This window comes from Pyxicephalus adspersus, chromosome 1 (genome assembly GCF_032062135.1).
Source record: "Pyxicephalus adspersus chromosome 1, UCB_Pads_2.0, whole genome shotgun sequence".
Classification (NCBI taxonomy): domain Eukaryota; kingdom Metazoa; phylum Chordata; class Amphibia; order Anura; family Pyxicephalidae; genus Pyxicephalus; species Pyxicephalus adspersus.
Genome location: NC_092858.1, coordinates 44,299,495 through 44,313,613, shown reverse-complemented (window position 1 = coordinate 44,313,613; position 14,119 = coordinate 44,299,495). Strand labels below are relative to the sequence as shown.

Genomic DNA, 14,119 nt, shown 5'->3' with positions numbered 1-14,119 from the left:
CCCCTGCTATTATTACATTGCTGACCACTGTTATGAATGTCAGACCTACAAACAGCCAAAACAATCATTGGTGTCACTTAAACTGAAATGGCAGGAGCAAATTGCTTGTTGCTCAAGGAACCCCCACCAACCCCTGGGGGAACCCTGTTTGAGAAACAATGGCTTACTGTGTTACTGCCACAACAGGCGATAGTCTTAGGCTCTCTTAATAGGACCTACTGGATTCTTGAATATGCCTTTCAGTTTCAGAAACAAATTATTTATTTAGATATTTTGAAGCAGAACTATATCTAAAGTCCCACAAACACCTTTTTACGTTGGCAATGAAGTCCACCTTATGCACCTTCCTGTAATGGGGTGGCAAAGATGCTGTTCTGCTCCTGAATTAAAGTAGAGTTGCCACTCATATAGGCTGGACCTGCATGCACTACAAAATGATAAACTTATATTGAAAGCATGTTTATCAGTATTTTGAGTGGGGAGTCAAAATCTAGTGGTTTGTCAGTCAACACATGGGCAGACCTAGTCCTACCAAATACTTTCTGGATTGACAGAACTGCCTTTGCTGCTGTCCCTTCCATTGTTAGCTGCAGTGTAATGATCAGCACATTCTAAATAACTGGCTCAGACAGATACCCACTCTGCAATAACAAAGCACAGGACATTTTTCAGAGACAAACGTCTGTCTGGGATAAAACGTTAGCTTTGGGGACACATCAAGTTATTGATTCCACATCAGACAAAAACTATAACACTGCAATGAAACCTATTTGTTTATCAAGCTCTGATTTAAACAGCATGAATATTCGGTAATGTTCCTTCTGATGGATCAACCCCTTTAAAAATACCACTGATTGCTTCAGACTTGCATTATAATTATAGTCTGGGTTCATTTTATTTTCAATGTACAAAGATTAGCAGGCAAAGGACACTACTGCATTTCAAAGAGAACTGACTCTCATGAGGCATGATGTAAAATGGAAACATTTCCTGCTTGAGAGATCAAAACACTAATAGGATGAGAGTATGTCATGGATCACAGGAGACCAAGAGCTATAAAATCACACAGACAATCTATGTAACTATTTCTACCTTACCAACTAGATATACGTAATAGAACAACCCCTCAACCAAATCAAAGAACAGCCTGCTAACTTAGCTCTGTTACTAGCTCAGATTTGCAAATAAATGAAAACATAATGTGCACTAGAAAAATAAACAAGTAAAAAAAACCATGATGCAGTAGGAAATAGATTTGTCAATAGCTGGTGCATGGCAGTCAAATGAAGCTTTAAAAAAACTGCCACAGTAGCAGGTTGAAAGTCGAATACGGCAGAACTGTGCTCAGATTATGTTACTGGGACAGCGTGGCAGAGCAAAGGCCAGGCACATAGGAAAGGATCAACAGGCATGATAAGGCAGCTCTTATCTAAGCAATGACCAACCATCACTCAGAAATTGTACACAGAAGGTACACAGTCCAGTGACAGCTGAAACTAAATCTTAGGTCAGCTAAAATATTGTTATGTCAAATAGATGTTGGTGCACAAAGTAAGCAAATATACTATTAAATGAATGCTTGGGTTGAATGTATTATAGATAAGGATGCCATGAACCTTTATTCCTCCTCTTCTCAACCATTTCCTCTCCAAATCTATCCCTGACCAAACTTTGTGCCCTCCTCCAGAACCTGGAAACATAAGGTGTTGATAAAAGTTATCCCTTAAATTGGAAGCCACCAATGGCTACCCATGACGTAGTATATTGGAGGGAGGGACCTGCAGGGAGGGGGTCTGTATCAGGGTTTCTTGTGGCATTCCTAGTTTTTAAAGTCACTTCCCATTGCTGAGCACCAATCATGATTAAAAAAGACCATAAGGGAGGCTCAGGAGGAAGGGCCAAGCTTGGGGAAAAAGAAGAAGTTTACCTTCATCTTATCTCTCCGACTTCTAACTGTTTTTAAATGTGCCTAACTATGAATGTAGTATCTGTCTACACATTATCAAAAGCTTAGTATGAGTCTTCCAGATTTGTGACAGATGTACTTTGCCAGTACTGCCAGAAGAGACTGTTTTATATGCAGCTCTTTTTTAAATACACGAGGCATAAAACATTAAGAAAAATCCAAAGTTCAAGCTCAACTTCTGCTAACATTGGGAGAAGTTAGACTCAGAAATCACAAGCTAAATTTCACTTCTAATCTCAAACAATTAAATCTGAAGGGAATTCAGCAGCTGAGTGATTGTAGATTTCTTGGGTTCTGACCAGTTCTAGAAAGTATCGGAATATTTTAATTGAAATACACCCATACATGACCCATCACAATGTTAGGCTAGGAAAGGCATGAACGTGTTCTTGAAGTGCAAGTAAAACCAAGAATGTATTTTTCATCAGATACTCTTAGACTTTGACAGTGTGAACATTTATTAAGCGCAGTACAAGTCATTAGGGATTACCCCAGCCAAATTACACAAGACAACACTTCAGTAAAAAGGTCAGACATTTAATAAACCACTTTTAAGCAGATCAGTAAATGTTTAACTAGGGCTGAAGGATCACACAGGTATTGCTGCTGAGATTATTAAAGATTATTAGCTGTAAAGAGTTAAAAAAAAAAATATATTAAACCTTAGATCACCAAAAAGTCAAAGAAAAATACATACGCAATTCTGTTAACCGCTGCATCTTCCAGGTCAACTGTAAGAAGAAAAAAGTCAGATTTAAAAAAAATAAAATTCGTAATAAAAGTATATTCTAAGCAAAGACATTGATCTGTACATGAATAAATTGTAAATATGTTATACAACTACAATGGATTTAAACGAAATGCCAACTCTTTAGGCTCATTCACCTTATATGAGTTGCTGTGCAGTTTAATGGAAAGCATGTAGTGTGTACAGCGCAAGGAGATTACATAGAGAGCAAATTTGAATGTTCCCACTAATACACTGCAGTACGTTATTGAAGTACATTGAGTACGTTGCACAAATTTGTGCGGAGAACTGTCTAATGTAATAAATGGGGTCAGTGACACAATGAATAGTAGCAGGTGGCTGTGCCATATGGCATATCTTGTGGCAAGTGCTTACCCCTGGAGTAAATGAGACCTAATGCTATAGACAGAATCATTTGTTACCAAATGTAACAACCAAAGTCCAGTTATTGCCCTCTTTTTGCACTGTCCCTCACTGTTTACCATCTTGTTTTCACAGATTCTATATTTATAAATTGACTTTCTATGATCAAAACAATAACCATCAATCACACATCCAAATCCACAGTGCCGATAAAAAAAGCAAAATAAATAAAATGTAGCCAAGCTGAAGGGAAACCAGATGCCACATAAAAAAACAAATTAAAATGTACATCATTATGCAGTTTCTACCACTGAAGCAAAGAAAGACGGAGAACGATAAGACAGTATTACCTCTTAGTAATCACAAATAAGTAAGCCAACCTACACTGAAGGTTCCAAACACAGAAGGCAAGTCTGACATATCTTACCCAATACCAAATTATAAATAGATTTGCTGAGGCCAGGGTCTGCAAATACTCCAAGTGGTTCCAAGTGGAACACAGTATCACAATGGGGGAAGGAGACGCTACAAGGATCACTCCATTAGCGCCAGTCAGGAAACCTTCAGATAAATTTAATACAATTCACAACTAACTTTGATAATACCAGGAAGGATAAAAAAATACTATAAACAGGGAATAATCAGGTATTTGTTCATATCACATGACATGATGAATACTATATCTTTGGGCAACTGTAGATCTGAATAAAATCCCTGTACTGACTGTATGGAAAGTAGTCATTTAAATATATTGAAATTTTGTAGCTGACCTATACCGCTCCTCCAGGACAGTGACAGAGGTGACAGCTCAATGCATGCATATATATATATATATATATATATATATATATATATATATATATATATATATATATATATATATATATATATAATTCATGTATATCATGTTTCGTCACTAGGAATTATAGAACAATCTGTTGTACTACCACTTCCTCTGGATAGACAGAAAAGAGATATTAGTAAGCAATGTTCTGGGTTCATAATTTGCGGTTTTTAATATGTTCAACAGAACCTGTCAAAGCTTTCATAATACTATGACAATATTCAGGAACAATACTACATCCTTATTCAGGATTATCCAGAAACAAGACTGACTGGTGATTAATAATAGCTCAGTAAAAGATTCTGTCTTTAATGTACATATGTCATAAGGATGACTGTAATCAGTGACAAGTCCCATGTCACAAGCAGTTATTTCAGTCATGGTTGGTATTTCATGCTTACAATCAGTCACAAAATGGAAATGAACATTTAACTGGTGAAAGCCTCTTTTGCTCTCTAGAATTATTATATGATTTTTCAAATGTTCTCTACATCTCCGCAGCTTTCCCAGGGAAAGTGAACACAGGACATTAGTTAAGAGTTTGAACTACTCTATAAAGCACACACACATTCAGTCTGGATGTAAGTGCCCACCGTTGGACCCCCTTCAAACTTTCAAACCATGCAGCAAACTGCTCTTAGACACAGTCTGCTGCCATGCACCCAGGACTGGCAAACCATTCGTCAGGCCAATGCATTTGCACACTTCCAGGAATCGTGCCACAACACAACTGCGTGCGGACATATCCACAAAATGGTTCTCAACTGCTTCTATTTAGTACAACGTAGTTACTGCAAATCTGAATTGGACCCTTAAAGTAAGCTAGGGTTGGACAAGTGCTTGGCTGGCTGACTTGCTGGCTAGGGTTACAGCAGCCTTTGATAGAGTAGTTCAACCACTCAACAAAACTTCTGAACGCCCCCTTTTTTTTGAAACTCAACAGTATTTTAAAGTCCATGTATGTCAAAAAATTTGCTCTTCCTGTCCCAATTTGACAATGTTGCTCCAATGATACAGCACAGCTACGGAGTGTTGTTAGTCTAGAAAAGAAAATGTGTTACTGGTAGGATTACCTGGTGAAAATTAAGGGTTAAAAAACATAGGGCTTTGTTCTTGGGTTTGGAGACCCTTTTAGAGAGCAAATAACCATGATAATCCAAAAACAGCGTAGTCAAAAACAAAAAACATTTGGGTGTACAGTACATTCATCTGATGTCTGCGTTAATAACTTTAGCAAATTTACAATAAGTGAAGAAAATACAGGAATTAAAATGCTTAATGCATCTGTAACTTAGGAGTCTTGCAATAAAACATTCCTGAATCTAAAAAGTCAACTCCAAAAGCAAACCTATAAAATGACATTTTGATTGCTAAAACATTTTTCCTACAATAAATGGAAAGGCGATCAGAAAAAATGTGCTTTAGACATTAAAAGTTAACGATGCATGTGTGACAGCAGGAAAAAGAGGAATCATTACAAAAAAAGCTTTTACAGCAGGCAGAACGAAGAGTCACATGCTCAAGAATCCAAACTGCAAGCTTGCACATATTTTATTGTCCCAATGGAGAGAAAAGTCAATTCTGCCAAAAAGACTTCAGCTTTTAAATCTCACAATGGAGTCCATGAAAAAAAAAAAGTTAAGAATATATATACACAAGATCCACTTTGAATTTCTTACTTCGAAATGCGATTTTATTACTTTTTAAATTAATCTAAACATAGCGAGACTTCCATTTCTGGGAGATGTAATAAGAAGTCTTCCCAGTGGTACAGAGGCCTCAGTAAAATCTGAAAAGGACTGTAATGCTTCTATATTCTACCCTACATAATATTTGGAGGGACTCCTTGTAAATCATTTTGTTGATGTCTTATACTGATTCTAAGGCAGTGGCTTGATGTAAACAAGATAAAAACAATGTAATCCTAAAGTGGCTTTTATTTATGACTCTTCTTTAAAGCTCAGGTTCAGCAGCCCTGAGCACAATTTATCCTTACACATTTGTATTCTTCATCCTTTTATTAATTCTGTGAAATCTTGATCACATAAGTGCTGCTGCAACTGTGCATCACCTAACTTGACCTTCAGAATCTGGAGACAACAAATTGAATGACTCACCTGTGGTGAAATCAGCATGTTTCTTGAACTTGGTGATGACCATATAGGAGAGGAGGTAGAGTGTAGAGAAGAGCAAAGTGCAGATCTGCCAAGAGAACAAGAACAAATGAGAACATTATTTTACTATAATGAACATCACTGCAAAATGAGAAAATATAAAACATACAAAAACTACAGGAGGGGCAGAAAGTTATCACACCACAACAACCACCTAATACTAGATGTGCCCAATGAGAAAAATACACTCACAGGGTTAAAAATAAAAAATGTTCATTCTTGTACTTTTGAGTTTGTAAATTGAGCATACAATGTAACATAATAAAGATCTAAAACAGTCCATAAAATGTGAGATGTAGGAAAACTAGTTGTAGGACCACAAGCACACATCAGTAACAATTGGACCTTGTACACTGAGCAGGCTTTCCAGTGACATTAGTTTGTCCAGGCTTTACCATTTCCTCTAAAAATGCATAGGCTCTAACACTGAATTAGAGTGGCCTTCATGCTTATCCAATGGTTTGAATACAGTCAGGATCATGGTGTCAAAACAAGTATTTAGATCAGGAAAATGTATGTAAAAGTAAAACTCCCAGGGTTCAGACAGACTTTGTGATAGGGTGTGTTGTGGCAACAGATGTGATATCACAATGCAGTGCCATTCATTCTGCAAGTCAACCCATGCGCCTAGGCTGCAATGTTCTACTTTCTGGAACACACTAAAAAACAAGGCACAGCAAGTTACTAAATTTGGAACAATTAGGGTGCTATTGGAGACCACGGATGATACTGGCGACTTCTCCTCGGCTTCCCAAATTCAGTTCTTCTTTAATATCCCTTTTGTGTTCTAAGTGAGCGACATAAAGTACAGAAGCAACTGATGCAGCATCACAGCTTGCCTAGTAACAGTTTCAAAAGAGGTCAGCAATGGCCGTCTCCATACTTCCTCTGTTCAGGTTCCCTTTATTCAGGAGATTACAGACAATTTGAAAACTTACTTTTTCAAGAACGCATACTATTTTGTATTTTCCTCTCTTTTACATCGTTTCCATTCGCAGTGACTAACAATTTACCATCAAACAAAAAAGGCTTCTGCAACCAGTTTTACTTTCTGCTTCACACTTAGTTCTTAAAGAGGACCACTAACAAGCAAGGTCTGGTTATATAGTATGAATGTCTCTCTTGCCAAACACTGCATAAATGTATTTGTGGGGGGAAAGCAGATACTATACCTATCATATTCGAACATAGTATCTACTAGATAAGGCTTCAGAGGCCTGATCACACAAAAGGAAGAAGCCTGCAAGAGCAAATAATAAAGGTCAGAGTGCTTCTAGAAGGGGGACTCTACTCCAAAAGTTTTGTAATTTACCTGAAGGTAGGCTCCAATCTGACATTTAGAATCTTTGCTTTTCATATTAGTAGGAGTAGCATGAGAAGTAAGACTTTCATTTTCTTAGGATCTCCCAAGAAGACACCCAAGATAAAGGTAGTAATGTCAACCTACCGGTAAATTAACAAATGATAACAAAATGTTGTTTTTGACTATTCATGAACAGAGTGACATTTCAGTAGGTCACTCCGACCCTGAGCTTTATTACACTGCATTGGTGCTAAAGTACATTATCTGACACAACCTAGCAAATACTTGTCCGAGACTAAAAATACTCTATAACTAACACAGCTCTCTAACAATAATATAATCAGGGAGTACAAAAGAAAAACCGCACCTGGAGGAAAATATAATAGTGTCAAATTTAAATCAAAAGTAAAAAGGGCCACTTCTATGAAAATGGTTTGAGGTCACCTTGTTGAATGAGCAGGCGACATCAGCAAAGCAAGCTTTTAATACACAGACAGCAGAAAGTAATTGAAATTCAGGGCTTGTGACAGACTGCTCAGGGACATATCAGGGGAGGAAAACACAGGCTGAGAAGTCCCAGAAATTCTATGACCTTTAGCTGTCTGATCACGGCAATGCAGCAACACACAGACCAATTGGAAATTGCCCAGCTCCTGTCTCCATCACTGCATTCACTCTGCGCTCCACTGAATCCTTTTCTATTCCCGCCGAGTAAGTCTCTGATGAGACTGTACACGTCTGGTATACAAAATGACATAGCTGTTACTTTATGGAATATAAACCTAAATCAGACACTGCTTTTACTGTGCAGGAAAACTATTGGAAGCAACCTGGACACGTTACATGCAGTTTTCAAGAGGAATCAAAAAACCAGCACATATGTGATTCAGGGATGGGCTGGCGGAATGCAAAAGAACAATGTCATTCACAAGTTATGCAGAGAATTTGGCTATTCAGCACGCAGAACCCCAGCTGTAATGAAAACTTGATATCTAGACATTACTGAAGATTAGTTATGACTGCTTTATATGGAATAGCTGATCCCATATTTCTATTACCATATGATATCACCCTGTTCATCGAAAATAAGAAGAATCAGCTTTTATGTCTAGGATAAGCATTAGACAAACCTACAGATCATAAATATTGCTGAGGACTTTGGTAAACATTCCAGGACACTGGCATCACCTCAAGTATTACAGTCATTTGCTGGCCTTGTGCCAGTTCACATTACAAGTTTGCAGGAGGTCAGAAAAAAGACATGTAATATGTGCACATGTACCATCAAAGCAACCTTAGAAGTAAATCTGTCACAGTATACAACGTGACAGTGCTGGCAATTAGCACTTTCACTTTATTCATGCTGCTTTTGTTGGGTATTCATTGGTTTGGCCACAATTTTTATGAATCTCCAGTAGATTGTCCAGTAAGCCCCCTTCGATGCAGAGTTTGGGTTCAGAATAAAGGTATTCTGTATTATACTGTAACATTATAAATATGTTTCTTCTTCTAATCTGTTTTGCATGGTGTATCAATGTGGTGGCAGCCATCCTTGTAGAGACAGAGTTTCGCTTCCTCTTGGTAGAGCCCCCAGCAAAGAAAGTCATACAGGTATGATATGACCACATCTTAGAGCAAATCTCCTGGGATTAGTAGGGGAACCAGTGCAGATCTCACATTGTAGACATACAGCTGTGAGGGACACACCAATACCCCAGGAAACGTACTGCTATTTACCGGTAGTTAAAAGTAATTTAGGACAAAAGGCACAATAACAATCAAAATGCTCTAACACAGCACTTTTCAACTTTTTGCACATTGGGCGTAGAAAAAAGAAATTTTGTTTTTAAAGGATGTGTGCTCAGAGGCTGCCTTCCTGGACCCAGCTACATTGCTTTGCGAGTCTCTCAGCTGGATCAGGCAAAATGGGAGTTTAGACAACGGACTTCATTGGCTATATGTTTCAGATTGGTGACTTGCTGAGTTCCTAAACCAGGATCAGGTGTCTCAGGGCCCACACCTTCAAAAATAGGTCAACCAAAGCAGTTTATCTATTATCTTAGAAATCGCAGGCGTCAGCATGTTGTCATCCGCAAGAATGTTGAAAGGTTAAATATAAATCAAAACATTACCTAGTACTATATAACTTTAAGTTTGTTTAAAGAAGTTAGGTATTTGGATGACAAAGTGCAATGAAAACGGTCAAAGCATATTACCCATCGACCAGCTATCAATGGTTAACTGATGCAGTAGCATATCTTACTTTTGATCTGTGGTCAACAGTAAAATATGAGAATGGTATTCCAAAACCACTAGGTCCCTAAACGTAGCACAGTGTTTTATCCATGTTTTCACCTATCTGCTTATATAAGTAATGCAGAGTAGATAACAGGCAGCCATATTTTGAAAGCTGCACCTAAGTGGCCTATAAATCGACAAGTCAGTTTAAGGACTATAATATATTCTTCTAGACTGCAGGAACAGGCTTCTAAATTCTTAGTTTGTCCATCATTTAAATTATATATCTGCTACAGTGGTCTTTCTGAATGTTATAAACTGTATGTTTTGGGGCAGTCATTCCATATACATGCACTAAAGCAATGGATGAAGAAGAGGTAATAAGGACAAATAAGCAAAAGAATGGTCTTCCATACCCCACTGGTAAACAAAGAAAAATATTTTACAATTATCAAATGAACAGAGCACTTTGACTATTACCTAAAAACCTTAAAGAACGGGCCACGTACAGAGATTAGGTTTAGAGCTGAGACGCTTTACGAGAGGATTAAAGTTCCATGTAACAAACAAATGGCTCTGCTCCAAAAAAGGTAAAAACTAAACAGCACAGAGGTTATATCTTATGTAATACTTTCCACGTTTATATATAGAACATTTAAACAGAACACAATCACATGACTCGTCCAGTCTGTGCACAAATACAGACCCTATATAACCCTCAGTCTTATTTCCCAATACTGTTTTGTGCAAATACTGATTACTAAAATAATCAATAAATATATTCTGTTTTTGTAACTTTTTTTTAGGAGGGGAACGTAGGGTTTACCAGATGTTCAAACTGAAATTATACCATTTTTTTTTTTAATATGCCAAATACTAATAAGATATTAAACAAATATCTAATGTTCAATATACAAAGCAGCACAAAAAGAACCTTCCCTTGATTGTACAAATGCTGCTGCCTGACTGTTCTGCCGACATTCCAGCATCAATGATTTGAGCAATTAATCCAGAACAAGAATGGCGATATGCAACTACTCTGACTTTACCGATTTACATTTCGGTGGGTGTTCAGAAGGTAATAAAGTCTATGGGTTGGCATGAAATCCAGAAACCCATCAATGTGATTGTGAGGAGACTAGCAACGCACAATGCTAAAAGTAAATAAAAACAAAACATAGGGATGGCTCATTAGTGTGATTTTGGGCTTTATTTTCCAGCAAAAACAATATATGTCATTTCTAATCCAAGCTGGGCTGGAGCTGCACTGTTTTTGCACAAGGATCTTGCTGGGCTGTCAGAGGTGCTTGGATGATAAGGAGATGATCAAAGCTAGATTTAAAGCATGACATTTTTATTTTTCTTGGAGGTAAAACCTCTGCCACGTGTTAGTTGTTGTCTGGGTCCTCACACTATCTGTCCTGATGACCTATAGTAGGCGCAAACCTTATGAACAAATGAAAAGCTATAAAGCAGCAAAGGAAAGTGAAATACTAGTTACATGAAAGTAGCCATTCTGTAATTCTTATGTCCAGCCTAGTTCTGGGATAATGCCATTGCCTGCAGTTAGCATTGCTCAACCCAAACCAGCACATGGGAGAACCACCAATGGCACATCTTCAGATGTGTATAATACTTTGCACAGATTCTATTTCTATTAGGACTAAAAGCATTGTATTCCCTACCACAAATGCTGCTACACTCGGATTTCCTGCAGCGTGCACAGACACGTCTACATTTCATGGAAAAACCAATACACAAACAGCACACAATGACCTATAATAAACCCACCAAACAGGAACACCATTTACAAAGGAACATCCTGACATGCTGCTTTCAATAAAGCCTAATCCTTTGTGTTCAGATGTCCACAACAAGGGATTTCACTGCTCCTAACCAGAGTACGCCTACAATATTCAAATCAATGGAAAATCAAACAGGGAACCCCCATCCATAATAGTGGTCCCTCTGCAGCTAATCTTTACTCATTATGACCTACCATACCTTTGGGTGGAGGCGTCATCCTGGAATGGATTTTCTTCCACGTTAGAGACTCCAGGAAGGAGAACCAGGTGATCACACCAAAGCTATAGAACTCCAGATGTATAGTGCCTTGGATCTTACAATACAAACATAGGTATATGACTGCCAAGGAAACTAGAAAGCATACCGCTAATTGTTTTAGGAGAAATGCTAGATTTTTCAGTGTACTGCATAACAAATACCATTTCTCAATGTTCCCTATAACACTTTTTGAGCTCACTTCAAATGTACTCTATGTATATGTGATCGTTATTCTTTTTCAGTTCTGGCTTTTCCAGTGTTATCAGAATCTGGGAGAAAGGAAAAACAACCTAATGTAATAACCGTTCCTATCAATATATGCTGACTTTGTTGTTACTACTTCTATACAAGACGGGAAAACTAACCAGATCTACTTGTGTATGTCCAGCAGGCAGTGAATGCGTTTCCAGCAGGGAATCACCCCACTTATCTAAGGAAACATTATATATGTTCCAAAGTAGCTTAGACTTAATTGTCAATTTCCTAAACACACGACCTGGTTTGAGAAGAGTCTGGGATGTAATGGTTAGGAGCCTTTTCACACCATATCAACGTAGACTTGGGGCCCAATTTATCAAAGCTCTCCAAGACTTACATAGATGAACATGGGTGATCCAACAAACCTGGAAAGGATCTGGTCCAGGATTGAAAACATATGCTAAACAATAGCAAATAATTTTATGAAATCCATTCCAGGTTTTGTTGAATCACCCAGGTTCTTCCATGATAGTCTTCTTTAGTCTTATGTGCATTGGTGAGCTGAGGTTCTATTTTCATGCACGGTGCTGTGTAAAATATGCAGTAGGTACAATTTTTAGCTCTGGAGTATAGCCCATCCAAATAAATGGCCTGTCCTGATGCAATACAAGTCTGCTCATATGAATGGGCCCCTTTTTTCTAAAATCACAGTGCTGCCAACTGTTTCAATACCATCACATGAGAGGAGAAGACAGTCACCAAGCATGTGGAAACTTTGGTAGAGAGAATTATTCCTTATCAAGAGCGTCCTTTCCTTGCTTCAAGTGACTGAACAAGATGTCATGGACAGAAAGAAGGAAATTTGGTCCTGGAGAAAAAGGAATAAAACAAACTTTGTTTCTTTCCCCTTCATAAGTAAGACTGCTTTAAAACTGAACTCTAGGCAAAAAGAATAAGACATAGTTGAAATATATATACAAGAATTATTTCACCTGTAAAAGAGTTTGTAATTCTATCCATAAAGACCTGAGATTTGGACAGCCAAGTTGGTGAGCGCCTGGCTCTCCTCTAATGCCATTAGAAAAATTATAGCTCAGTCACTTCCCTGTCCCTAGCCTATGATTTGATAGATAGGGAGCAGCATTATGCCAACACTTCCTTACTTTGCACACATCTTCTGTCAGCAAATTTAACTAGCAACTACATCAGACTTTACTGACATCTAGAACACGTCACCAGTATTTAACTTCTGTCTGGTTTTCATAAGATCCTGAAACATACAATAAGCTGACCTTGAAATAAATAAATATAAAAATCTGAAAAGCGTAATGAAATATAAACCCATTTAGGAGCTGGAGTAGGTCCTTGCGCCAAGAATTGCTGGACCCTTCCATTCTTAGCACAGGTTAAGTCTGTAACCTTTTTTTCCCTTGGCTGGTTAAGTGTCAGTAATGTTTGCCTAAGCCAGATTACGTACATAGGAGTTCCTAGCTGTCAAATGAACTTCTCACACATGCTGCTATAATGGCGTGGCATGTTCTCAACACAGGATGCAGATAAAAACAACATCAGCCAGCGACAGGAAACAAAAAACTCTGAACAATCAGCTGGCTGACTAACCCTTGAGAAACACATAAATGCAGATTGGTTAAGTTTGTTGTCTTAGTACGTATTTGTCAGAATTGGCGACGTTCAGTTGTCAATGAATGCAAAGCTAAATAAGCAACATTAGCAACTTTTTTTTTTTTAATTCAACACCTATTTGAACTTTTGTTTCAAATCATTTGAATTCTAGAAGTATTGAAAAGAAATGTTTGCAGTATTGCAGTTTATTTTCTTTAGAGTGCAGTCTGAATAGAGAAGCCTGTGCCCTTCTAGCATGCTGCAGAAAAGGACTCAAACCCTCAGTGTGGAAGCAGCGGTCTCTCTGCAGAGGGCAGACATACTCCATGCTACATAGGAGCTAAAGCTTTTCAATTACCAGAAAGCAATGATTCACCAAAAGCACAAACTTTCTCCTACCTTGTTCAGGGTCAGTGACTTAATAAGTGTTAGCTGAACAATAGCCCAGCAACTAGCATTTTCAAAGAAGTTAAACATTTAATCTGGAATGCACATTCTGATGAGACAGTCAATATCTAAATGCAATAAAATTGGCCTTATTCATAGGAAACTAAAAGTTTTGGCCTATTGTTGGCAAATAGCAGCCATCAGATGGTCC

The 14,119-nt window shown here is 37.9% G+C and overlaps 2 protein-coding genes across 2 annotated transcripts in view; one reads left to right on the top strand and one right to left on the bottom strand.

Annotated features, from left to right (window-relative positions):
- Positions 1 to 14,119, top strand: part of LOC140329147 (tubulin alpha chain) — a 166,392-nt gene that overhangs the window by 46,841 nt on the left and 105,432 nt on the right. The gene's annotated exons all lie outside the window — the stretch shown is intronic.
- Positions 1 to 14,119, bottom strand: part of LMBR1L (limb development membrane protein 1 like) — a 40,582-nt gene that overhangs the window by 24,894 nt on the left and 1,569 nt on the right. Inside the window, exons 2-3 of the mRNA XM_072409255.1 lie at positions 6,039 to 6,123; positions 2,664 to 2,697 (exon numbers count right to left, since the gene is read on the bottom strand). Of these exons, the coding sequence (XP_072265356.1) occupies positions 2,664 to 2,697; positions 6,039 to 6,123 (119 nt within the window). The remainder of the gene's footprint in view (positions 1 to 2,663; positions 2,698 to 6,038; positions 6,124 to 14,119) is intronic.